This window comes from Myotis yumanensis, unplaced genomic scaffold (genome assembly GCF_028538775.1).
Source record: "Myotis yumanensis isolate MYYU_CA2020_CCGP unplaced genomic scaffold, mMyoYum1.0.hap1 SCAF_15, whole genome shotgun sequence".
Lineage (NCBI taxonomy): Eukaryota > Metazoa > Chordata > Mammalia > Chiroptera > Vespertilionidae > Myotis > Myotis yumanensis.
In genome coordinates, this window is record NW_027223766.1 from 40,250,159 (window position 1) to 40,277,959 (window position 27,801).

A 27,801-nucleotide genomic window follows, 5' to 3' on the forward strand; every position below is an offset into this window, starting at 1 on the left:
TAAATCAACAAACAACAAGTGTTGGCAAGGATGTGGAAAGTGAACCCGCATGCACTGTTAGTGGGAATGCAGATTGGTGCAGCCATTGTGGAAAACAGTATGGAGTTTCCTCAAAAAATTAAAAATGGAACTGCCTTATGGTATTTCAGGAAAATGGAAACAAACAAATAAAACTGGGTTAACAATACTTTGAATCAATAACCAGAAGTGGAACTGCAGGGTCCTTCTTTGTTTCTGGTTATAGCCTTTGTTTTAAAGTCTGTTCTGCCTGGTATAAGTATTGCTAACCCAGCTTTATTTGTTTGTTTCCATTTTCCTGAAATATCATTTTCCAACCCTTTGTGTGCCTTTTGATCTGAAGTGAGTCTCTTGCAGACAGCATATGTAAGGGTCTTGTTTTCTTATCCTTTCAGCTACCAAATATCTTTTGATTGAAACTTTTAATCCACTTACATGTAACGTTATTATTGATAGATATATATCCAAAGAAACCCAAAAAACTAATTTGAAAAGGCATATGCATTCCTATGTTCATTGCATCATTATTTACAATAGCCAATGTATGGAAACAAACTAAGTGTCCATATCAAAAGAAATAGTGTATATATATATATATATATATATATATATATATATATATACACACACACACAATGGAATATGACTCAGTAAAAAAAAGGGAAATCTTGCCATCTGCAACAACATAGAAGATACTGTGCTGAGTGAAATAAGTCAGACAGAAAAAGACAAATGTCACATGATTCCACTTATATATGTAAGCTATAAAACAAAATAAATGAACAAAGAAAACAAAAACAAACAGAACAAATTGATGGTTGCTAAAGGGGAGGAGGGTTCGGAGGGTGGGTGGAAAAGGTTAAAGGATTAAGATAGTTACAAAATAGTCATAGAGATGTACAGTATAGCAGAGGGAATATAGTAAATAATAATGTAATGACTATGTATGGTGTCAGATGGATACCAGATTTATCGGGGTGATCACTTCATAAGATATATAAATGTCTGATCACTACACCTGAAACTAATATAATATTGCATGTGAACTGTAATTGAAAAATAAAAAATTATTTAAAAAGAAAATAATAGAATAAAAAGGAAGTTCTGGCTTATTAGTCATTGAGCTACTGATCTGAAAGATTATGCCACTTCCTGGGCCAGGACCACACTACATAACATGGAACACTCTACAATCTCTTATATAAAGAAAATTTTATTCCTGAAAAGATCACATAAACAAAGTTTTTGTATACAAAGTTAACAAATGTGGAAAAGTTAATATTTACAACATTTTCCATACAGTACATGATAATTTTCTTTGTATGCTTTAACAGAATGGTAAATAGAGAAAAAACCAAAAGCAACAGAAAATCTGTTTGAGGAATAATACTTAATTAGAAACAAAATTAAGAATATTCTTTAGTATTTTAAAGTATATTATATGAAATTTAATTTAATCAGGACTACATTTTTCCATTTGATTGGCACTAATATTGCTAACATACTTTTTCATGTTCAGCAAAATCCCATTTAGCTGCAGAAATGAATTCTACATAATACCTGAAAAAGATACTGAACAAATACAAACATTCTGTAGTATTCTAAATGTTAAAAGACAAAAGTTAAAACAAAAGTATAAGCAACTGTAGTGGTCATAATAACACAATCCTGGGTGGGCATGAAACATTAAAAGAAGAAAATCAATTGCACCTGGCTTAATTTATAGAAGAGTAACAGTCCATCTACTAATCCTGCAGGACATTTTATTTTAAAAATGCACAAGGATCAGCAAGCAACGTAATATAAACAACATTAGACACTCTTTCAACAAGCACCTTATTTCAGTTGTGTAACAGAGCTGTAAAACTCCTAAAACAATGAGACATAAAATTCACATACTGAAGACGGTAAGGTACAGTAAGTGGATTTTTTAGTTGAATTCCCATTATGATACCTCTGGTGTGCCAACTCTTTATATACTACAAAAGAATACTATTTTTCAATTTTCTTAGCAATTCAGTGTAAAAGCTACCAAAGTAGTGTGAAAATAAGATATCAGATAACATAATAAAATATTTGAGTAGATTTTCCAGGATATCTAAAAAAAGTTCAAATACATATAAACTTATTTTCAAATATATAAAAAAGATGTAAAGATAAGTTTTAAATACTTCAGCAAAGAAAAATCTTGATTTTATTTCATAAAAGTAAAATAGCATTGTACACCTTAAAATACTTTTAACAAGAGCAGAATCTTCATAAATAAAAAAAGGAAGATTCCTCTAACTCCCTCCTCCCACACAATTTAAAAAATATTATTAACCTGCACTTTTCTGTTTTCCAGATATATTGTTGTCATTAACCTTTATGAGAAATGAATCATATTATTCTCAGCATTTCTTGTTTCCAGTGTAACAGCAGGCAATGCAACTTTACGTACAAAAGAGACTATAATAGTGGTTCTTATAAGACGGTGCACTGGCCGCCTCCAGTGTAACACACTTACGCTTCTAAGTGATGGGAGAACCTGGTTTTCAAGTATCTGAGTGACTGCCAGCGCCCTGCTCTTTCCTAACTCCTGAAGCCGAGTGACTGAGCAGTGATGTGGAGCCTTTCAGGCTGCTTGGCTCTGAAGGACAGGGAACCTGCAAGTTGTTGCTCGGCGCCAGGCCAGTTTCAGTAACATCAGTTTTTGGAGCCACCCTAGGTAAAGAACAGAAATTGACATACATACATTCCAAGCACAGATGTGATGCCAGGTGTCCTTATAACTGCTACTCACTTTCATGAGTTTTACTTCCAGCCAGTGTCCACTTTATCACAGGATAATTTACTAAAACTGTACGTCTACTCTAACACCTCAAAACACAAATACTTTATTTTCAAATAATTTTTGCTAACTTTGGAAACTGACAAGCACCACCCATGCATGGGCTGAGCACGGTGTCTCCTGGGGGAATACAATGAATAAGACAGGCTTCCTGCCCTCAGATTAGCAAACATTTTATTGATTTTCTACCATGGGTCAGACTATGTAAGCAGTTGGGAATACAACGGTAAGACCTCAGCTCTGCCTTTTAAGGAGTTTACAAATCTAGTGGAGGATGAAAGCATGTATCTAATTACAATCCAGGGATGCAAAAGCTGTTACAGCAACACAGAGAAGGTGCATTTGGCCTAGCTTGGAAGGGTGAGGTAAGACAACCTTGAGACCTTCAAGTAGTTGTCAGCATTCTGGCTAATTTCATGTATAGCTGTGTTTGGATCACCTATGACTATATGGAAAATTCCATTAAAGATAATGTCAATATCCTTTCATGCTCAGAAAATAAAAACATCTTATAATCATCTTTGTCTACCAGGGATAGGGAACATCCAGCCGGAGAGCGGTATAAAGCCCGCAAAATCATTTGGTCTGGACTTGCCAAGGCATTAGGGGTGAGTTAATTAAATGTTTGACCAAATACAGCAGCCTAATTTTTAAGTGGATAATTTTGTATGGCCCCCTAATGATGTTATAAATATCCAATGGCCCTTGGCAGAAAAAAGGTTCCCCAGCCCTGGAGACTCTAAACTGGCAGATACCTTTTAGACACTACCACAAAGCAGTACTAATAAAAACTTAGCCTGAAGATGGTATGACGGGGTACGTGGAAGTTACACTCACCTCTTCCCAAGACCAAACTGGAATTTCAACTAAAATATAGAACAACCTTAATAAACTTAGCCTATATTTCTGATAAATCATAACATTTACCTAAATATACATGCAACTCTTAACAACTACCAGAGAAATGAACGTGACTGTTCTACTTGAACAGCATCCATGAAGGCCCTTCTCCAAGCTAAGACTTAAACTACAAAATAGAATATTCATAGGCTGAACTACAACTTCTTAAATCCAAACTTCCTTGGATTAGTGTATAAACATGTCATCTCATAGAATGCTCTCTTTCCAAACATGTTACCCTTTAATAAAAAATGTATAATGCAGTATTCAAAATAGTCATGACTTAAGATAACAAAAGCAAAGCTCACCTTCCTTCACTCTGTGCACTTTCAGATACACTGCTCTTGTCGTTCCCGTTGCCTGCCCGGCCTTTCCTGTCAGCCTGTTCCCCACAGAGTTTGGAGCTGGATACTGCTGGGGAGGCAGGTTCCCCACAGTCCTGTTCTCTTGGTTTGGGGGTGTTCACTCCGTCTTCTCTCACTTCCCTCACTGATGTTTCTGGAGAGGTTTGAATTTCTGTCAAAGTTTCTTGTCCTAAGTAATCGTGGTTAGCGATCGCTACTGCAGAAGTGCCATGATTTGCTGAAGTTCCTGTGCTGGTTCCCATGGATTTGGAAATGACCTTCAGCTTATGTGAACTTGGTTTGTAGTGCTTTTTGTGTTTAACTTTAGAATTGTGCTTTAAGAAAAACTCACATGACTCCTGCAGTACTCTTCGACTTTCACTGATTGGACTGTAAGAAAAGAGAGGATTTACTTAAAAATGGTAAGCGTTATTGTAGAAGCCATAAAGCATATCACATAGCTGTGCTAAAAGTTCTTATTCAGTACAGTTGAAAATTATATTCGATTTATATTACTTACAAAATATGGGATCATAACTATTATGAGATGTAAGTGGATTGCCATGATGTGAAATCTTTTATGCATACCCTGTTAGTTGCCTTTGTCAGTATACATAGTAGACTGGTAAGGAATTAAATAGGCAACATCAAAGAATGAGGGCAAGGAAACACAAACCAGCCTAAAGTAGAGGCTTAACTGTATGTGTATCATATGTAAGTGTATCAAATGTTAAAGTAAACCAGAAGAGAGAGGACACAGAATATGATGAGTGGTCTTTGCTTAAATTCAACTGTTTTCTTTCTAATATTAAAATTAGCAAGTTATACTGAAGTTAGTGTGGGTATATAAATATGGAAAAGACATATAATAATAGTGCAAAAAATTTAAAGTCCAGTTAAATGCAGTTCTTCAGATTTCAAAAACTTATTTGTGAAAGAGTCTACAGTTCTTAAATTTTTACCACAAAAAAGTTCATTAATCAAACCAACAGGGGATGGTTTAAAAAGCTCTCTTGTGCACTACTGATAGTACATATACAATGTACATAAATAACTGAAGTGAACTATTCACTCAGAAATGTAAATCTATATATTGTTATAGAATATTCCTTAAGTTTGAATTTTTACCATCTTAGGCAAGGTAATAAGTGAAATTTTAAGTCAACACTATGTGTAATAAAATTTAAAGGTAAATAATAACCATAATACATCACATCCGAATCATACTTTATAGATTTCCTTACATATACTTGATCCCATTTAATATTTTATCATTGATAAAAAAGGATAAAACTATTACAAGTGCTATCCCCAAAATAATGAATCCAATGAAAGCAGTAATAATATATTATAAGCCATGGAAAGAAAATGCACATTTTATAAATCTCTCATTCATATTTCAACAGAATAGTACATGTCAGACTATTATAATGAATGCCAGGGGAAAGTATTTCTCTCCACGTAGATTTCCAAACTTGAAACAACTGATATAATAAAGTTCCAGTGCAATGATGATTTAAATGTTCCCTGGTATTTGAGCTATTTATTTTTAAGATAGTGTCAGATAATTCAATAGGTTCTTACTCTCTCTTGCGGTTACGTTTAAAAAACCCAGCCCATTCTGTGCATGTCTTTTTGCTTCCAACCCAGAAGACGGCAGAGATGCCAACAATTAATGTCATCAGGTATTTTATCATAAATAAAGCCAATTCTGGTCGAGTTTCTGCTTTTGCCTGTAAAAAAATGGTGAATAATAAAAATTTCAGTGATAAATTTTAAGTGAAGTCTATATAGTCAATGTAAAACAAACAAAAAATATAAATCTTGTCTGATTTTTATACTATTTTATAAATAATTTACATAATAAAGTGTTTTAAGTGTAATACATTCTTTACCTAAGTTCTGAACAAATAACTATATATATATATATATATATATATATATATATATATAAAAATATATAGCCAGAAAGGGAAAAATACTTAAATATATTTAGGAAGGATGTCCTTCCTAATCTTGGCTTGATTTCCTGAACTTTATCCCCTTAGAAGTATAATGGCCAAATATTTGCCTCTAAATATTTATATTTTTCCTTCACTTTAATCTACCACAAAAACACACACATTTAAAGTCCTTATAACAACATATTATTTTAGAATCTTTACACATTGTTGGTGTTTATGTTATAAAATCTTGATTTGTTAGAGCAAAATAAATATCATTAAAGTGAAAATTTCATAAAAATTAATCTATACTTTTTTTCTAAGTATAAACTTTAATATTATTTTTTAGATGTTACACAAGTATCAAAATATTATACATTCCATATTATATCTTGCTCTTTTCACTTACTAATATTTCTTGGAGACCATTCTCTATCAGTAGAAATAGAGCTTCTCATTTATTTTTAAAGGCTGTTCTATTGCGTGAACATAATTTATTCAAGTACTCCTATTAATGGATATTTAGGTTATTTTCAACCTATTGCCATTGCAAATACTGTTGCAGTGACTATCTTTGTATGAAGGCAATCACTCACATTTGTGAGCAGATTCGTCAATAAATTCCCATAAGGGTATGATCGAAGAATATGTGCATTTTAAATGATAGATACTGTCAAACTGCTTTCCACAGAAGGTTGAACTGATTAAATAACGAAGTCTGAGAATGTGTATTTTGCCACAGTTTCACCCACATAGTGGCTATAAAACCTTCAGATGTTTGCCATGTCATAAGTAGGCACATAATTTCATTATAATTTTGTTATTGTTAATCCTCACCCAAGGATTTTTTTCCCCACTGATTTTTAGAGAATAGAAAGGAGGGAAGGGGAGAGGGGGGTGGGGAGGGTGGGGGAGAGAGAGGGGGGGGGAGAGAGAGAGAGAGAGAGAGAGAGAGGAACATTGATTGATGTGAGAGAGACACATCGATTGGTTGTGTTTTGCATGCGCCCCAGCAGGCCAGAGATCGAACCTGTAACCTAGGTACAGCCCTTGACTGGGAATTGGACCAGCATCCCTTCAGTGCTTGGGCCGATGCTCTAGCTACTGAGAACACTGGCCAGAATTTATTATAATTTTAATTTGCAATTCTCTTACATTTTGCACATGTCAGAGGATTAATTTTCTGTGAATCCTCTACATTTTTATACCAGATTGTTGGGTTTTTCTTATTGATTTAAAGAAACTCTTTATAAATCAAGGAAATTAGCCCTTCAACTGTGTTGTGATGTGTGAATAAATTTTCCCAGTTGATTTTCTGACTTTGATTATGGTGGGGGTTTTTGCCATACACAAAATTTTTTTTAATGTAGTCAAATTTAGCTATTATTTCTTTTAAAGTTCCTGAATTTTATATCATATTTATTAAGTCTCCATTTTAAGTTTAGAATTTTTTCATTGTATCTTCTAGTACTTTATAGTTTCTTTCTTTACATGAAACATAATTTTTAAAAATCATAGATTTTAAACTATTTTAGTAGTATTTAATAATTGTATTTTCCTCCTAGTTTGCCAAAAATTCTGAGAATATAGAAAACATTTACTGTGTCAGGGTAACTTTAAGACATAGCTCCTTTATTAAATATATAGTAAAAACAGCCTACTGATAACAGGCTGTGGACAGTATGTTTAAAGCAAGTAAAACTATTATTTTCATCCATCAGTATTTCAATAGGTTCCACTATGTTAAAATGTAGTAACTCTCTAGGATATAAATTATTATGTAAAACTAGAGGCCTGGTGCACAAAAATTTGTGCAGTCAGACATCCCTCTGGCAGCCCAGGAGCCCTCGGGGGATGTCCATTTGCCAGCGGGGACCAGGCCTAAGCTGCAGTCGGACATCCTTAGCACTGCTGAGGAGGTGGGAGAGGCTCCCGCCAACACTGATGTGCTGGCAGCCATCAGCCTGGGTTGTGGCTGAGCAGAGCTCCCCCTGTGGGAGTGCACTGACCACCAGGGGGCAGCTCCTGCATTGGGCGTCTGCCCCCTGGTGGTCAGTGTGTGTCATAGTGACCAGTCATTCCCAGTCGTTGTGCTGTTAGGGTCAATTTGCATATTACCCTTTTATTATATGCCTGGTGCATGGGTGGGGGCTGGCTGGTTTGCCCTGAAGTGTGTCCCAGATCAGGGTGGGGGTCCCCTGGGGTTCCTGGCCAGCCTGGGTGAGGGGCTGAGGGCCGTTTTCAGACTGGCCACACCCCCTTCAGGGTGGGGGTCCCCACTGGGGTGCCTGGCCAGCCTGGGTGAGGGGCTGATGGCTGTTTGCAGGCTGGCCCTCCCAGTGGAGGCTGGCTGGAAGCAGGTATCTGGGATTTACTTATCTTCTATAATTGAAACTTTGTTGCCTTTAGTGGAGGCCACAGCCAGCCAGGACAGGCGGGAAGCTTGGCTTCCTCCATCGCCGGGGCAAGCAAGCCTCCTGCTTGCTCCAGCTCTGTGGCTGCCAGCCGCCATCTTGGTTGGGTTAATTTGCATATAGTCGCTCTGATTGGCTGGTGGGCGTGGCTTGGGCGTAGCGAAGCTACAGTCAATTTGCATGTTTCTCTTTTATTAGATTAGATAATCTGCCCACACATTGCTTGATTTGATACACTATGATGATAGTACTCATAATCAATATAACATATATTACCAGGTACAAATATTCAAGAAAAATGTATAAAATCATTTAAAACAAAATTTTTTCATTAAAAACCTCAACTAAAATGATTTAAATTTTTTCCTATTTTCAGAAATTTACTTCTTTAACCTTAACTCCACCTTTATACTAATAAACATCAGGAGCATATGAAACACATTTCATTTCAACTGTACTTTTGTCATTTCTTAACTGTACTGTCAGTTAAGAAATGACAGTATGGTTTAGGCGAAAATCAAGTTTTGTTTCCATAAGCAAATAGTCTGCAAAAAAGTATAAGATAACCCAATCAAATTAAATATACCCAAATAAAATTTTCCCCTATTAACTAAAGAATTTAAAACAACTCTCAATTCAGAAGTTACTTCTCTTTTTTCCCCAAGACCTGTTGTTCTGAGTCTTTTCTTCATTTCTATTAATCTGCCTTCGCAACCCTATGTAATTTCTAAAAGAACAGCGAAAGGAGACACTTTATTATCACAACAAGCTGAAAAACCTAAGACACTTATCCCAGTTTCAACTGATGTAGAGGGAATCAATCCTACGTCTACTGGATTTCTCACCTGAAATTTTAATTTATGCTCATAATTAATTCAAGTATATTTCCAGGAAACATTTCTATGCTGAAATTGAATCATGAAACAATACAAATGATAGCTTTTACCTGATAAGGACATGGGATATGGTACTGCCGACAATGGTCAGAGACCCAAGTTATCTCCCAGGTAATCCTGTTCACTTGCTCATAGACATAACATCCAAGAAGTGTCACTAATGGCACGAGATACAGGCCACTGAAGACTCCGATTCGAATCATAAATTTCTTTAGTTTTTCTTGGTTACGGCCATCATGCTGTATCACTTGTCGAACGTGATTTAAGGAAATGATCCCAGCTAAAAGCAGAGACAGCCCGACAAACACACAAAGGCACAGTGGCAAGAGTACAAAGTAGCGAGAAGCATCCAGGTCATAAAGGCCAACAAAGCAAACTCCACTAATGTTGTCTCCCTCAACCTTATTCATTGCAAGAAGCATAACAGTCAGAAAACCTGGTGTTCCCCAGGCAACAGCATGAAACCACACTGCTTTTTGTTCAATGGCTTCACAACTCCATTTTCTTCCTGCAGCTAAGAACCAAGTAATGGTAAGAATCACCCACCACACTGTGCCGGCCATTGTGAAAAAATACAAAAACATAAACACAATGGTGCAAGCCTTATTTTGAGAGCCTAGAACTACCGTCTCACCAACTTCTAGCTTCTCATCTGCTTTATTGCAGGCTGTGCTATTGCCTAGCAAGAATCCAATAAAATACATAAGAGACACAATGCTGTAACAGACAGAGTAATATATAATTGGTCTCTCTGGGTATCTGAATCTTTTAACATCAATTAAAAAAGTAAGGAATGTGAACAGAGTTGCACACAGACAAAATATTGAAACTATTCCGATAAAGCTTTTTGCAAACTCTAGCTCTTCGTTTTTAAAATACATGTTGGGGCACGGAGGTGCACACTGGTCAATTCCCAGGAATTTATAGCCTTGTCCCCCAGAAGTCTTAAGATGCCTTGGACACCATATTCCAATGTCTCTTTGGACTTGTTCTGTTTTCTTCTGACGACCAAGATTCTCTGTGTGTGGATCAAGTGTTACAGGAAATGTCTCGTCACAATACTGTAATCTGTAAAAATTATAAAAATTAAATATATAGTCAAAATTTTTATTGAGTCACTATTTTAATGTTATGCTTTCCAATTATAAAATAGTTCCTTATGCATTCATAATTGATGGGAAGACACACAAACCTATAGGATTACAGGTTAGTTGGGTAGAAAGTTTTGAAGGTGACTAAAAGTTTGTGGTTGTTAATGAGGCCCTAACAAACTAACATATATTAAATACAAGGAAAATGAACATACAAATTCCCTTACTTGGAAAACAATCAATTAATAATCTAAAAATAATGTCTGCTCTCAAGACTAAATATTTAAGAAAAAAATTATCTTGCTTGGTACTCTCCAAGAAAAATAAAAAGTACAGGCATTTCTGTTTAAACGCATATAAAATATAAGTCTTGGAAAAATAAATTTTTATTATCTAATGCCCACAAGCAAAGTAGATAAACCACCTAAGTAAGGTGATGGCTGAAATAAGATCCTTTCCTGGACTGGTGTGAAAGTTCAAGTGACCTGTAAGTTATTAAAGGAGGGCGAGATGATCCCCAAGAGGCAGGCTGAGGACCAGCTTAACTCACATTGCCAGTTTTTTTTGGTTTGGCCGTTTGCCTCCCTTGTACAGGCATACCTGAGTGACACATGGGAGTATTTTTGTGTCACAATCAGATTTTTGTACATGATTCCTTGTTGGTGTAAATGTCTCTGTGAAAGGAGATTTCCTAGATGTAGGGTATGAGCATCTTCAACTTTACTATATACAGTTGACCCTTGAACAATATAGGTTTGAACTGCATGTGTCCACTTATATGCAGGTGTGGGTTTTTTTTTTTTTTCAGTAAATAGTTTAAGTGTATTTTCTCTTCCTTATGATTTTCTTGACATCTTTTGTCTAGCTTGCTTTATTGTAAGAATACAGTATATAATACATATAACATACAGAACATCTGTTAACCGTTTATGTTATTGGTAAGACTTCTGGTCAACAGTAGGCTATTAGTAGTTAAGTTTTTGGGGAGTCAAAAGTTATACACCGATTTTCGACTGCATGGGAGGGCAGCAACCCTAACCCCTGAGTTGTTCAAGGGCAACCGTATTACTCAATTGTTCTTGAAAATAATTATGAATTTAGCAGAAATGTATGAGTTCCATAAAGTTTCTCCAGTTCACAGATAAACAGAAAGCTTCCTTCCCAGATTTATTATATGAGTTCTCATTGTATCAGTATAATATTTCAAATTACAAGCTACCATTGTCCAGAGAAAAGGGAACAAAAATAATTAATAAAGACTAATGTGCGAAAAGGTCAGTGACTTGATAATGAGGTTCATTTCCCCCAGGTAAGGTCAAAGGCACTATTACATGTTCTCAAAGAACTATGTACCTCGCCTTTGTTATATCTAAGCACAGTTATAAATTTACATTTCTTGTATAATTATTTGATTACTCTCCATTCCTTCCACCCCATGGTAAGTTCCCTGAGAATAAGAACCAAGTCTGTTTTTTTCTCACCATTGTGTCCATGACACTTATCACCACAGTGCCTGGTATATGTTAAGGTGTAATAAATATTTGTTGAATCAAATAACAAAAGCCTGTCACTAACATTCTGGAAAGCTAACACCAATATTAAAACATCATTATCATTAGTTGTTTTCGGTTGAAAACATAATTTACCTGTCACATTTAAGTTCCTCAGGCCACTGGATCCCAAAAGTGTCAATTAAGTTTTTGCAATCAGAATATACTTTTTCACAAAATTTACGACAAGGTGGATCCACATGAATTTGGTCTGTGCAGGTTGGTACAAAAGCTTTGCAAAGGAAAGTTTCAACATTTGGTGAACAATTCAGATTTGCAAGAGGAAGAAAGTGCTATTAAGAAAAACAGCAAGATAAGGTTAGAAAAATTTTTAATAACAAATGGAGAAATTAGTTCATTTACTGTTTAAAGTATATACATTTTCACTTATACTCCCAAAGAATACTTAAATATCACTCTCAATACAATCAAGTTTTGGGATCATTTTGTTTAGTCTGTTAGACTTAGGAACCTTCAGACACAATGCAATATTATTTTATTCAATTAATACATTTTTAAGAAGATGTGCTAAATCAAAGCAAATCAAAAGCATGAATTGTTAGGTGAAATAAATTATACAAACATTCAATTTATAAGTATATGCGGAAATACCCTAATACTGACTGAGTATTCTGGAGAATAAAGCATTTGGGGGACAGAGGGAACAGCATGAAAAAGATGTGAGGATCACGAGAACATGGTGCATTCAGGGCAAGAAGTTCAGGGTGACAGTAATAGAAGGTCAAAGAGGTGGAATCAAGGGCAGACTAAAGAGAGAGATGAGACTGGAGAAGTATGCTGGACCTCTCACAGGGAGCACGAATGGCATGCTAAGTTGTTTGGATTTTAAAATAAAGGAATGAAATATTATTGGAGAATTTTAAGCAGGAAGTAACTCTGGGGTCTCACAGCTGAGTGTGAATCCTAGGTCCACACTTACTGGCTGTGTATCTTTGGCAAGTTACTTAACTTCTGTGTTTTAGTTTCTTCGTTTGTAAAATGGCAATAATAATAGTAACTGTCTCATAAGATTGTTGTGACTACTACATTAATAAACATAAGCATTCAACAAATGTTAGTTATTGTGATGGTTACACTTTAGGGCATAGAGATGGGTCCTGGATAAACATGATATATTGACCACATGTGTTTATCTTTCTTCCCTTGTTCCCTCAGTAAAATGACAATAAAGAAAGTAAAGATACTAATCCATTAAGTGAACAGGAGATGCTACATTAATGTATTTGAGTTTTCCAAAGAAAAGAAACATCTAAAAAGAAAGTCCCAAAACTTTGAGTGACAGAAAGCTATTAGAAGAGTGTGAGGTGACTTAATCAGACATGGGGGTGGATTACAAAGTACGAGTGGAGGGACTCACATGAGAATGAACTGATTTTGCCCTTAAGAAACAGAGGGTCTCAGTTCTTCCAGGCACCAAGTAGCATAAAAGGTAAAAACTGAGGGCTGTTTACAAATCAGTTCCTCTCTCTGTTATCCCCCCACACCCATCCAACAGTCAGATGCCCACTAAAATCTATCAGGGTTATTTCCAGGAGAAATGGAGCTACGGATGTTCTTAGACTTGAGCTACCTGGCACAGATCTGGGCAGAGATACAGCACAGGTGAAAAGAGGTTGAACTGACTAAAAGACTAGGGAAACATGAAGCCCTCATCCTTTTCCTTTCCTGTTTCCAAAAGGTTGGCAGACAGGCAAATACCACCATGCCTGATCTTTAAAAAAAAACTCAACAGTCTTGGACAAGAGGAAAAAACCTCTAGCTAGTGACCATGAAAAAGCTTGACCTCACCTTACTATTGAAGCCCACCAGTAACAAGCCCCATTATTGCACATGGAGATTTCAATGCACACAAATTTAAATGGGCAGCCAAGAATCATCAGGCATTTGAGTAAAACCTTATGAGAGACAGACACCAAAACAAGCAAGCAGATAAAGGGAAATTTGGAGGGAAGAGATTATGCGGGGGACAGAAGAAAACAAAACAAAATAAATCACAAAATAAACAAAAATGTTAATGTTAAATGAGAAGTTATTGCATTCATTAAAAAGAATAGGATGCTATGGAAAATTAAAATAATAAGATGGCTGAAATAAAGAACTCTATGGAAGGATTAGAAGACAAAGCGGAGGAAAGAGATGGACAATTATCAACAATGATTTTGAGATTCTACCATTCAATAATAACTAAAATAGTCCTGTTGGTTATAGTTTCAATGCTCAGAGAAATAAATTATAGGCTCCTTTAAGGGAATGGTGAGTCCCTGGAAGAAATCTGTGGTAGTTAACTATTAGTACCAGCAGGGACAAAGAAGAAGAGGGCAATTAAGAAGACCACTGATACCTCCACCTGAAAAATAGCCAGAGCCAAACAAACTATGATAGATAATGAGAACCACAATAAGTGGAGCATTTTATGTAACCCTGGACTGGGAATGATGCCAGCACTGTCATTCTGGTTACAGCTCTGCCATTCATTTCCAGTGCCACCTTTGGAAGATAATTTTGTCTTTGAGTCTCTGAGCATCCATTAGTGATATGAGAGCGAGGAACCACTAGATGATCTCTAAGGACACTTTGTGGCTCAAAAAGTGTATGAAGAGGGTAACAAAGCACTGAGCAACAGGGCTGGATTTAAATTTCAAAACAACTGTAGGTACTACAAAGAAATGTTCCCCTTGGTAGGTAACTCTGTCTTGTACTGAGCTCTAGAGGGAACATCTATCACTTCTGTCTGCCCAGCAGTCCTGTTTTGGGGAATCCCAAAGTAGGTGGGATGCTACAGAAGCTTAAGGAGGGATGATGCAGGGAGCAATCTGACAACAGAACCAGCTTGGCCATTTGGATGCTCCGGGTATTGTGATATTTTGGGAGAGGGTTGTACAAAAGAACAGATTATTTGAGGCAACTGCAGGGGGGAGGCAATAATGCCCACAATGTCAAAATAAGTGTCGAGGGACAATGGCATTGACATTGGGACAGACTGGTCCTGAGACATGATTCTAGCTGTGTCCTCGTTCCCTTCGCTCCTCCCTATATTCTGAACCTGGTTCTTCAGCCTCCCCATTGATTCGACAAGCTATCCAATATTTGTTCATTTTCTGCTTATGTTAGTCAAAGTTGGTTTCTATTGTTTGCAACCAAGACAGACTGGTACAGCAATTATATATGTGATCTCAGTAAGAGGAATGGAACTGGTTTTCTAGACTTAAACTGAGACTAAAAGCAGTGAATATTCTGTCAGTATTTAGAGATGGAAATCTGACAGCCCATGGTATATACTAGAAAAACCTGATTGAGTTAGCCTTGTAATCCTACAGATTCCAACAACATCTAAGAATGCTGTGCCCAGGGAAGGCAAGGCTGAGTGAAGAGCATGAACTTTCAAGGACTACGGCCTGAGTGCGCTAGTGGCACTGCTTGGCTGAGGAAGAGAGTGACAAACTGGCAATCCGAAGTCTTGGCTGGAGGTGTGGAGTGAAACACAAGGATTAAAAGGACTTAATGCTTAAGAAGTTGAAAACCAAATGGAGTATGATCCTGCAGGTTGCCAAATTGTATCAGTTAAATGTATTTCCTTTTCACATAAACCTAGTGGTACTGTGATAAGGAAACAGTGGGGCCCTTATCTGAAGCGGGGATACATGACAAGGTTCAGAATACTCGCCGTGCTCTGAACCCAAAGCCATCACAGCAGACCCTAATCCCACGGCTGCTGAGGCATCTGAAAGATGGACTTTGCAAGAAGGACATAAACAGCCTCCTACCCCATGTCCACCACGCTCCAATGTCTCAACTTGTAAGTACAGTACAGTTCTACCCCAGATTGTCCTGGAAGGGTCAAATCAAGATGGAATCTGGAAAAAAGAATTATATATTCCTTACAAAACACTATTATTCATTTGTGTTGCTTCTGAACGTGATGGGTTCAGGAGGAAAGACCACAATTTTAGAGGGGGCTAAGTTACACGGCTAAGGGTATGTTAATTCTAGATCCAATGTGCCAGCTTCAGAAACGAGTTTTTTGGATGTTAGATGATAAATAGGCTTTTGACAGGGGCTCGTTGGGACCCCAAAACCAACCCACTGTAATTTCCTAAGTCCATGGGTGTATGCTTCAAATACTATGTTTAGCAACAGCACAATTGCTATCTGGATAAATATTATCATGGTAGAAGGGGCCAAGTGAAAACCATTAGAGGAGTCCTGCTAACATGACAGAAAATCAAGAGCAATACTGCAGACCAGGGGACTTTCACGGATTGGTGACACTATCAAAAACACATTCAGGGGCAGTAATTCTTAGCACCTGCCCATTTAAATTCTCTAGTACAATTGGATACGTTATTAATAGATGGTCGTAAGCCACCTTAATCAAATGGCAAAAGTGCTTTTCCAAATTGGTCTCTTTACTGTAGCAAATCAGTACAATCCTGGCACCTCATATGCAGCTCTAAACTGACCAATGCTATTTTCTCCAAAAGCAATTTGCTTTCATCCAGGAGGGACAGCAGCACAATTTGCCAACTGGCCTTAGGGCAGAGGCTCAAACAGTGAACCAGCAGCAGCAGCAGCATACCTGGGGAACTTGTTAGAAATGCAAATGCTCCATCCCACCCAGATGCAGGAATTCTGGGGGTGGGGTCAGGGATCTGTTTTAACAAATCCTTCAGATGATCCTGATGCACATCAAAGCTTGAGAAGCAATGCCTTAGAGCAGCGGTTCTCAACCTATGGGTCGCAACCCCTTTGGGGGTCGAACGACCCTTTCACAGGGGTCGCCTAAGACCATCGGAAAATACATATGTAATTACATATTGTTTCTGTGATTAATCACTATGCTTTAATTATGTTCAATTTGTAACAATGAAAAGACATCCTGCATATCAGATATTTACATTACAATTCATAACAGTAGCAAAATTACAGTTATGAAGTAGCAACGAAAGTGATTTTATGGTTGGGGGTCACCACAACATGAGGAACTGTATTAAAGGGTCGCGGCGTTAGGAAGGTGGAGAACCACTGCCTTAGAGGAACATCAGCTCTCCTGCTCTGTGCCTCAGTTTCATTGTCAGAGGCTCTAACCATATCACTGTTTGAAAGGACATTATACTGGCCCATTATACAGTCAAACCTCAATTCTTAACCATCTCCCATCTTGAATAATTCGGTTCTCAACCAAGTTGTTCACTGAAAAAATGTCTCGGCTGACAAACAACACTTCAGTTCTCCACCCGACAAGCCTCTCATGCTGGTACTTATATGATCAGTCCCGCATCTCTCAGGTGAGTATGAATCAGTTTACCACTAAACCTTATGTTGTTTTTTTGCTGCTTATTTTTTTTTTTAATATATTTTATTGATGTTTTACAGAGAGGAAGGGAGAGGGACAGAGAGTTAGAAACATCGATGAGAGAGAAACATCGATCAGCTGCCTCCTGCACGCCCGCCCTGGGGATGTGCCAGCAACCAAGGTACATGCCCTTGACCAGAATCGAACCCGGGACCCCTCAGTCCGCAGGCCGATGCTCTATCCACTGAACCAAACCGGTTCGGGCTTTGCTGCTTATTATTACTAAATACACACAGTAAGTCCCTGTGGGTCCTACAAAGGTTAGTGATAGCAGCAAAGTTAAAAGAAAAGTTGTGAGGACAACGATAAAACTTAAAAAAGAAATAGTTGCTAAGTATGACAGAGCTGTTCATGTGTCTGATCTGGCTACCAAGTACAGCAAAACTGACAATCAGTACAATTTTAAAACATAAAGAGGTCATCAAGAGTGCTGATGTTGCGAAGGGTGTGAAACAATAACATAAGCAATTGAGAAAGGTTAAAGCAGGGAATCCTTTGGGGGTCTGGAGCAGATTAATTCAATGTTATTTCCAATGGGGAAAAATGATTCCGTTTTTTAACATATCACTTCTTGAACAGCCTTTCGGAACAAATTAAGTTGAAGAACTGAGATTCCACTGTATTTAGGACATAGAGCTGATGAGGCCGTAGACATGTGCCAATGAGGAGATTAACCCACATAAATAAAAGGGACCTTCCACCTTGGTTTTGCTAATACTTCCTGGTACAGACTGGATACAACTATGGGACACTTAGACCAATTAACCCAAACTACCTTTCATGAGTGGCGTGTTACCTAACTCACCTACGCATGACATCAGGTGTACTCAGATAGCATTCCTTCTTCAAGTGGCCTGCTCGGAATTAAAGCAGTGCGAGCACATTCCTCATACTCTTAGAATGACTACCTCTGCCATGCTACCACCTTTTCCTTAAAACACACCAACTAGTTCCCCCATACTGTGATAACATGATAACGGAAGGAACCATAGTACGGGCCTGGGGTTTGTGGCAATGTAAGATCCTGAAAGAAAATCTGGGTTAGAATTCTAATAGAGAGATCAAAAGAAGAAAGATATTTTGATGTTTTAAAAATATATGAAACTAAGCCTAAACAGAGTGGTTCTGCAGCGGTGTCTTGGCTGTGCCTTGCCTCCGTTAGTGCTAAAGTCACAAGATATATAAACATTCCTCACTTTTCTGAAGCATGAATGAGAACCGCACTGGTACACGGAAGCAGCCACTTTACCAGTGAACAAGGCCAATTGACTACACGCATCTGATTCTCACTTCAGGATTTATGCTTTCTACTCATGGTGACATACACAGTAACTCTCAAGAAATATTAAAAGCTTATTTCTTACTTTAAAATGGCACCAAAAAGAAAGATAATTTCTAGTGATGGAAATTAAAATAGAGAGAAAGTGACTGGGGAAAAAATAATTGATTTGCTTTAGCTAGACAACAGACTCATTAAGGATCTAAAGGGGTCCTTACACCTCACAGAACAAATACTGTTGAAGTGGTTACAAGGATAGTAAATCGTTTGAGAACATCAATGAGCTACTGTACAATAAAGTGGTAAAAACTCTGCCACTTATTTTCATGAATGTGACCAATCTCAGGCAAGTCAGCTTCTTTAACAAATGCAAAGCGGAGCCTGCAATACAAGAGAATAAGAAACAAAAAATTGCATTATTTCCATATTGGAAAGTTCCTATTTTTAAAATATTTCTTAGCAGAGAGCATTACAAATTTTTAATTATTTACCCAAGAGAGCTGTAATTTTCTTTGGAAATTAGACAAATATACACAGGAACTGGTTGGCACTACCAAAAAAAAAAAATCTGTCCACTGAAGTGTCAATTTTTTTCATTTAAAACTTGTATCTAGCAAAACTAATCCTGGGGAAGCTACACAGTCAGGTACACAATCAGTAAACAGTAATGAATGAATACATGAAAAATATACAAACGAGAGTAAGAAGGCTTCATTATCCACATGCCACAACCTCAAGAAAAGGAAAGAGTCACAACACAACAGCCGCCCCATGGTCTGAAAGAACCATGTCCCTTTGTGGCCAGGTTCTCCCGAGGGTGTAACTAACAATGTCCTAGACCCAGAATATCAGGGATGGCTCTGTAGGAACCTGGTGCCTATCAGCCTCCCAGAAGAAATTCCGTCCTCTGTCTACATACAGACCAACCCTGATTCTGCAGACTCAGAAATAGTCAATGTGCTTTCCCTACTACTGCAACACAATATCACAGAGGAAAGTATGCTTGTGGTTTCTACACTTAAAACACAACAGTAGCCACCACACACACAACTGACTTTTCAATACCTATTTCATTTTAAAGAACTCAATAGCTTACTTTCAGAATAGTTACCGCCATTTTCAGAAAGCCTTCCCTGAAAAATAAATAGGTTAGTCACACTAAACATTTTCTTGCCTGTGTATGGGGATATATAAGTAGAGAAGGAGGAAAGGAATGGGTCCACTAGACTCTTCTACAAGCAGAAAAATGAAAATGCTTAAAAACCACTGCCCAATGGAAATAGATTTTTTTGTAAGTTTGTGTACAGTTTTTCTCCCTTTATTTTTAACTAGAGGCCCGGTGCACAAAATTCACACCCTGGAGGGGGGGTGTCCCTCAGCCCGGCCTGCGCCCTCTCGAAGTCCGGGATGTTGAGCATCTGCCCCCTGGTGGTCAGTGTATATCATAGCAACCAGTCCTTCTGCCATTACGGTCCCTTAGGCTTTTATTACATACACTAGAGGCCCGGTGCACAAAATCATGCACAGGTAGGGTCCCTAGGCCTAGCCTGCAATCAGGGCCATCTTCTGCCCGTTCGCCAGTCCCCAGGCCTGCCCCACCGCCGACACCCATCCCGGTTCCCCGTGGTTCCCTGTTTGCCATCTGGAGATTGGAGCCTGAGGGCCGGGGCGAGGGACCAAGAGGTCTGCCTTCCACCCGCTCACCAGTCCCTAGTCCTGCCCAGCTGCCGACACCCATCTCGGCTCCCTGTTGGCCATCCGGCAATCGGAGCCTGTGGGCTGGGGGGAGGGATTGAGAGGTGGTCAATGCACCTCATAGCGACTGGTTGATTGTTTATTGTGGTCGTGACGCCGTTATGGTCGCTGGCCTTTTATTATATAGGACTGCACAGAAACATTTTAGTAGTGCATATTAACAGGTGACAAGGAAAGGGGTTGTTTTTTTACCCCCTTTGGCTCACTTCCCTTTAGACTTTTCAAAAGTGGAATGACCACATGCTGTTCCAAACATAATACATGACTTTGCTTTTGCCTAGACCTCAATGAAGGCAATTCAAAAAGAAAAATAAATGTTCCTGTTTCCATTTTCCCTAGCTCAGCTTCAGCTCTCTTCGGATGAAATCAGTCTCTCAAGGGACATCAACCTAACAATTTCAGAAACAATGCTCTAGATATGAAACAAAAAGGAACACAATGGAAAACCAGCAGCCATTTGTTTTTCCACCTGGGAGAATTAGATTGTACAACATCCTTTTTAAGAAGCCAAGTTACTATTCAGAATTATAAATTAACTCTTTGTAATACAAATGAATTTAGCTTCAGTAAACAAAATAAGGGGAAAAAAACGATTTCAAGCAATCTCTGAAATAAAACTAAAAAAAAACAGGATATCCCAGTGAGAGCCTTTTGTTTCTGATAAATTTGACTTAAAATTTATGTGTAAAGTAAATAACACATAACTCAGGTAACATATTAACAAGAATGCATAATAATGCTTATTTATATATGCTATACATGTATAATCCTTATAGAACTTTAATCCTTATGGTACTTTCTAGTACTTTTAAGTACTTTAAAACAGGGTTCAGCGAACCATAGACTGTGGACCAAAAAAACTCTGTTTTTGTAAATAAAATTTTACTGAAATACATCTACACTCATTTGTTTACATATTGTCTATGGCTGCTTTCTACTATAGTTGTAGAGTTGAATAGCTGTGTCAGAAACTGTATGGCTTGCAAAGCCAAAATATTTTTTATTATTTGGGTCTTTACGGAAAGTTTGCATTCCCTGCTCCAAACTAGTAGATCTCAAAATTTAACATCCATAAGAAACTCCAGCACAGCTTGTTAAAATACAGTTTCTTGGGCTCTATCTTCATAGATCATGATTCAGTAGGTTGGGATGGGGTCCATGAGCTTGCATTTCTAACAAGTTCACAGGTTGCTGGTCTATGAACTAAACTTTGAGAACCACTGTTCTAAACCATCTCATATAATCACAGACTTGCAGTGACTATAACTACTATAAGGTCTATAAAACAGGATAGCCATCATACAAAATGAAAACTGAGGCATAAAAGAGTGAGATAGATCTCTAGAATTATATGAAATTCCTGAAAGCTAAGAGAGCCCAACATCGGATATTTCTTCAGCCCCTCATCCTAATATTGATTCCTAGCGAACACTGGAAATGCAGCAGGAACCAGGAGGAACCAAAGGCAGTTGGGCTGGAGGCATAAAACCCATCTATTCTTTAGAAAAGCCATAAACCACTTTAAAAGTCAAGATAAATGCAGTTAATAACTTAATAGTTGTCTGGACTACAAATAAGTATTAAAATGCAATGTTTGGGGAAAAAACATGACACATATAGTTTATAATACAATGGTCCAATCAAAAGATGAATTCCTTCACTCCATATAAATGCAAATGGTTAAAAATAAAATTTTAAAAATAAATTCTAACACCTATGTGTCAAGCTAACATGGGAAAAAGTACAGAAGATGTTAATTCATATATTTTATGAGAACTAGGCTCAGGCTGAAAGTGGATGATACACAAACCACTTAAAAATATTAGAATGTGTTTTACTTAGACATTGCAGAAGATAAAGGTGGAAGGTAAAGATTTGGGGGGAAATTCTCTTTGCTGATTTATTAGAATAGGAAACACCACCTTTTTCTTTATTCAGGCTTTATTGAGCATCTACCATGCTTAGAGGCACTGTATTGGGCATTAGGGATAGAAATGAATAAATATCATCTCTACAAGCTTCAATCTAGTGAGAGAGCCATTTAAATAATTGCAACACAGCCTGGTAAGTATGAGAACAGTCGTATATAGGGGGTGGGGCAAAATTAGGTTTACAGTTGTGAATATGCAAAACAGAGTTTATTCTTGTATTATTATTTATTAATTATTGTATTATTTTCCCTATGAACAACGGTAACCTTACCTTCCCCAACTTGTATTAAACATGATTAGAGTGTGAAGAGTGAGCTGATTACATAAGTTTGGGAGGAAGGTGAAAGAAGGCTTCACTAAGCACAGCTATCGCTTTAATTCAGATCTGAGGAAACCGAGCCGGTGAAGAGAGGCAGTGGATACAATACTACGTACAAAGGTACAGAAGTGAACGAGAATAATGTGGATTTGAGTTCTATAAATAGGATAGTTTGGCTGAAGTAGAGAGTATACAATGGAAGGGACAAGATGGGAGATAAGAAGAGCCACACTAGAGTCAGGTCTTTATTTCTCCAGCTTCAGGGAAATAGTGAGGAATTTAACCCCAAAGTGGATTGTGTGGATTTACATTTTAGTAAACTCACTTTAGTACCACAGAGAGGAGTGACTGCAGGCTAAAGATTTTATTTTTGATCTAAAAATTCTAACTAGCCCTGATCGGTGTGACTTAGTTGACTGGAGTGTCATCCCATTACACCAAGAGGTGGTGGGTTCAGTTTCCAACCAGGCCATATGCCCAGATTGTGGGTTAGATCCCTGATAGGGGCTCATGCAGGAGGCAACTGACTAGTGTCTGTCTGTCTCTCCCTCTCTCTCTCTCTCTCTCTCTTCCTCTCTAAAATCAATTTTTAAAAATTGGTTTACAAGTAAAAATTCTAGTAAGACTTTGTATTTAACACACAGATGAGAGGGGGGGAAAGGTAGAGCCAAAGGTTTAAAAAAAAATGCTTCCCAGTTTAATGTTTATCTAAATGAAATTTGCAAAGCAGCAGCAAAGAATAATTAACATATCATAGTCTGAATCTTAGAAAATATTTTATTTTTTATTATGACCAAGGGTTAAAAAAAAGGTTAAAGATGCCATTATGGTCCATGTTGACAGAGAAGATAGTGTCATATAGTGCTCAGACCTTGAACACTATAACTTCTTTGGGCTTCAGTTTCTTCACCTACACAATGAAGGATTCAGTTGTTCTTAACCTGGCCTATAACCAGAAGTATATTTCAATATAATTGTTTCCCTTTGTAACCCTACTCATTTTATTTAAATTTTAAAACTTCTCTTATTCTGAGAGGGGATCAACAGCACAAAAGAGGTTAAGAAACTCTGCATGATATCTACAGTTAACTTACAACTTTCAAATTATAGAATTTTGGAAATTCAATACAGGAACTAAAAGAGAATGCCACTGGCTGAGGACAAATAAGGATGAGCAATAAGAAAGGTACAGTACCATGGACCGAAGAAATCATATATAGGAATTTAAAGTCAGACTCAGGTTGACAGTTTGCCTTCCCATTTCCCTTTCTTCTTTGTCGGCTTAAGTTAATGCTGTATGGTTTTCTTCTTTTATGTCCTAACCTACTGAAGTATGATTTGTGTAATAGAATTTAATAGCAAAGACTATAAGGAAACTTAGTGCACAAGGAAGATTATATAATGAAGATATCCTCAAATAAAGGAAGTAAGAACAAAACATGTTTTCTTGATAATGTCCAGACACAAAATTACCTGGAAAAGAAGCTAGGTAAGTAAAATAAACAAACAAACAACACTTTTCTATTTTTTACTGCAAAAATAATTGATTTTAAAAGGATGTGTAGAACAGAAGCTAATTCTTATTATCTTAGAATTACAGGTATTTATTATTATTAGCAGGATGCTTCTCTCCCTTAGGAATTCTAAATGGTCTATATTTATATGGCTGATGGTTAGCAGTCAAACTTAAAATGTATGTAGCTACGACACAGAAAGAGAACCAGGTTTTTAAAATTTTTAAGAACTTTATAAGACATGAGTTACAAAACATGTACTCTCATCAGAGAAACTGTGAATGAATGACATAACTATTCCTTGAAGGTGTCCCCACTACACACTTTACTTTAATCAGATTAAACCATCAAAATAGTTCTGATTAATCAATGAAAGTCTCACTGCATCATTTGCTCAGTGTTTAAAATCACATCTCGCACTGGTGGAAAGACCACTGAAAGACTGCAATAGTACCATCTGTAATGCCCATGTAACGCACATCGACGCTGGTATTTAACAGCCCTCCTATTTCAGACCTGAGTCTACAATGAGTAGTGCAACAACTATTCAACTAACTTACAATGGAAGACTTTTGAAGCTGTAAAATCAAGTTTGGTCAGTTTTTAAAGTCGTGTCTACTTTAAAATTATAGGGGTTTCATCCTTTAGCAACAATGTAAGGGGAAAAGAAGCGCTTACCATCCTTGGAAAGTTTTTCTGGAGAAAAACTACAGGAACATTTGTCATCTTTCCTTCATGAGACTTATCAACCTAACCGATCTGTCCCTGTCTGTATAGGTACCTCTTGCTTCCCACACCTCCGCAGCAACCTGCATATCTCTAAGCCAAAGGCAGGGAACTGAGGCACCTCAGGCGATCTTTAGTATCACTCTGCTCTGCCCCTGACATGTGATTTCTTTTAAAAAGTATCCTGCAAAGAATATTTCAGTGCCTTAAAAAAGCCACTTTTTTTTTTTTTTTTTAGCAAAACACTATCTACAGCCCCCAAATCTTCCAATTATCGATCTGCTTCAGAAAACGGTGCCACGTGAACATTACAACTACCTATGAAAATATATGTACTCTAAGCCCTGATACGCCAAGGGTGTGGGTTCAATCACCAGTCAGGGCACGTACAAGAATCAACCAATGAATGCATAAGTGAGTAGAACAACACATCGATCTCTCTCTCTCCCCCTTTCTCTCTCTCTAAAATCAATAAATTAAAAATAACAGTAAAAAAAAAAAGAAAAGAAAATATATGTAGTCCAGACAATATAGATTGCATATTCAATGAATTAGGAAAAATTCAGAATTCACATTATTAGAGGAACTACCATAAATGATTCAGAAAAGCAAAATATTTGCCGGGTGCAAGACATTTCTAAATCATTCATAACTCTACATCAAACGAACCCCATATTAAGCAAGTCCCCAAAACAGGGCCACGAATGTACACAAAACATACATTTGTATCGTAATTAAATCTTCAAAAGGATTTCTTCCAACTATGACTTGTATACAACTGAAAGAATCCCTTATTGTCTTTTAAAAAAAAAAAAAGTCACCGTCATAGTTTATTCCAGGACAGAGCAATAAACTACTTTCCTATAAAGGTACAAAGAACGACCCACCTCCATTTTCACAGCAGCAGTGCTCTGATCATAATGGCCCATCAGGTTGGGGAAAAACGTCATGTTGTAGGCCATCTTCGTGCACCTGGGGACCGTCACCGGCTCACAGGTGAAAAGGCTGTGCCCTCTCACGAGGGGCAGGAAAACGCAGAGCCACAGCATCCTACACATTCCCATCCTCTTCAGATCCCCGCTTCCACCACCTGGCTGGGGCTCATCGCTCTTCTCATGCTCCGATTTCCGTCCGACGATGAAGCGTTCAAATGCCTCACTTCATTATCTGACCATGTTGAAAGCAGCTCCTCTCCTGGAAATGAGTTCCGAGGCAATTACTATAAAAACAAAACAAACAAACAAAACGAGAGGGAGTATCAGGGACATCTGTCAGGAACTCAAATGCCGACGTCCAAGTGCAGACAGAGCTAAGGCGGTCCCCGCGGGTAGGAAGGCACCGACCACTGGGAAAACCACGGAAAATTCCGTCCTTTACAGACACCCTCCCACCCGCGGAGGAAATCGCTTCTCCGGGGAACCGCGACCACACGCGGTCTGTGCGGATGGGAACACGGGTGCGCGGGGGGCGCGGGGCGAGTGAGATGGAGAAGAAAGTAACGCGGGGCGTCGGGATCCCTTGCAAAGGACGCAGAGAACAACAATGAAGTCCAAGGGGTTCTAATCCAAGGGCCCCGCTGGACATCTCACTACGGGAGAACTGGGTCCCGGGACAATCTTGAAGCCCGAAGGGGGTTTCACCTTCTCCCAAGGCTCCAAGGGCCCGTCTCGGGGCAGGGTTCCGGGGAGCCGATCCCTTCCTGTCTGAGAAAGGGGAGACCTGCAGGACCCCCACCGACAGCCGGGGGAGCGGGGTTCCCCCAAAAGGGAAGTAGGCCGACCTGGCCCCGGAGGGCGACGGCGCCTCCGTGGGAGGGCGGCTCCGGGCGCTGACTCACCCATGGCCGCGCCCCCACCCGGACGCACGCCCGGCCCCGGCTCCCAGCGCGGGCGGGGTCCCGCCGCGCACCCACCCGGCACCTGCCCGGGCCTGCGGCGGCCACGGCGGCCACGGCGGCCCGGCCCGCGGGGGCCCCGCACCCCCGCACCGCCTTTCAGGAGCGGCCCGGCTTCCGCGGGAACTTCGGCCAGGGCGCCCCCACCGCGCGTCCCGCCGCCGCCGTCCCGCACCTGCGGCTCCGCGCGCCCCCCCCGCCCCGCACCCTCGGGGCCGCCCGGCCGTCGGGAGCCCGCGGCGCCTCACCTCGGGCCACGCGCCCCCGCGGCTCTCCCTCCCGTCCCCGTGCAGCCCGCCGTCCAGCCGCGACCGGAGGCGGCCCGGGGTGTCGGCGGCGACTGCGGCCGCCCGGGAGCCGCACGGGGAGCGAGAGCTGAGCGATCCCGCGAGACTGCGCCGCCGGGGCCGCGGGCAGGTCCGGGCTCGCGGCGGCGGCGGGGTGCGGGCTGGCCCTCCGCCCGCGCTCCGCCCAGGAGGCGCCTCCCGGGCCGGACTGCGCGGGGGTGAACGGTGTCCGGGTGGCGTCGGGGGGGCCCGGCGGCCGGTGGGGCTCAGGGGCAGGGATGTCCCCCCACCTTGCGGTCTGTTATCCTGTCCAGAGAGGTTCTGTCCCAGAAGGATTTGTTGAGCCTTGGTGATCCCCCAAATAAAGCTTCCTTTTAAAAGAACACACTTCGTTTGGATTTCAGGAGCCAAGAGTTTTTTTAAAAAATTTTTTCAATTACAGTTGGCATTCAATATTACTTTATATTAATTTCAGGTGTACAACGGTGTGGGTAGACAGTCATATACTTTACAAGGTGATCCCCCAATATTTCCATTATCCACCTGGCATTATACATAGTTATTACAATAGTATTGATTGTATTCCCTATGCTGTACTTTACATCCCCGTGACTATTTTGTAATTACTAATTTGTACATCGTAATCCCTTCACCTTTTTCACTCGGTCAGTCCCCCAGTTCCCCTCCCCTCTGGCAAACCGTCAGGTTGTTCTCTGTGTCTGTTTCTGTTTAGTTT

General features: G+C 39.2%; 1 protein-coding gene across 3 annotated transcripts; it reads right to left on the bottom strand.

Moving 5' to 3' along the window:
- Positions 1 to 666: 666 nt before the first annotated feature.
- FZD6 (frizzled class receptor 6) lies at positions 667 to 27,193 on the bottom strand. Of its 3 annotated transcripts, none has more exons than XM_070391846.1 (7): positions 27,027 to 27,193; positions 25,772 to 26,078; positions 12,083 to 12,279; positions 9,396 to 10,413; positions 5,677 to 5,825; positions 4,057 to 4,482; positions 667 to 2,721 (listed from the first exon to the last, which is right to left on the bottom strand). In XM_070391846.1, exons 2-7 carry the CDS (start codon positions 25,946 to 25,948, stop codon positions 2,553 to 2,555), a joined length of 2,136 nt encoding a protein of 711 aa, XP_070247947.1. In that variant the 5' UTR covers positions 25,949 to 26,078; positions 27,027 to 27,193; the 3' UTR covers positions 667 to 2,552. The 3 variants fall into 3 exon arrangements, with proteins under 3 accessions (XP_070247947.1, XP_070247944.1, XP_070247946.1); XM_070391843.1 differs by having other exon boundaries at positions 25,772 to 26,103; XM_070391845.1 differs by lacking the exon at positions 27,027 to 27,193 and adding an exon at positions 26,525 to 26,642 and having other exon boundaries at positions 25,772 to 26,103.
- Between the last annotated feature and the right edge of the window lie 608 nt (positions 27,194 to 27,801).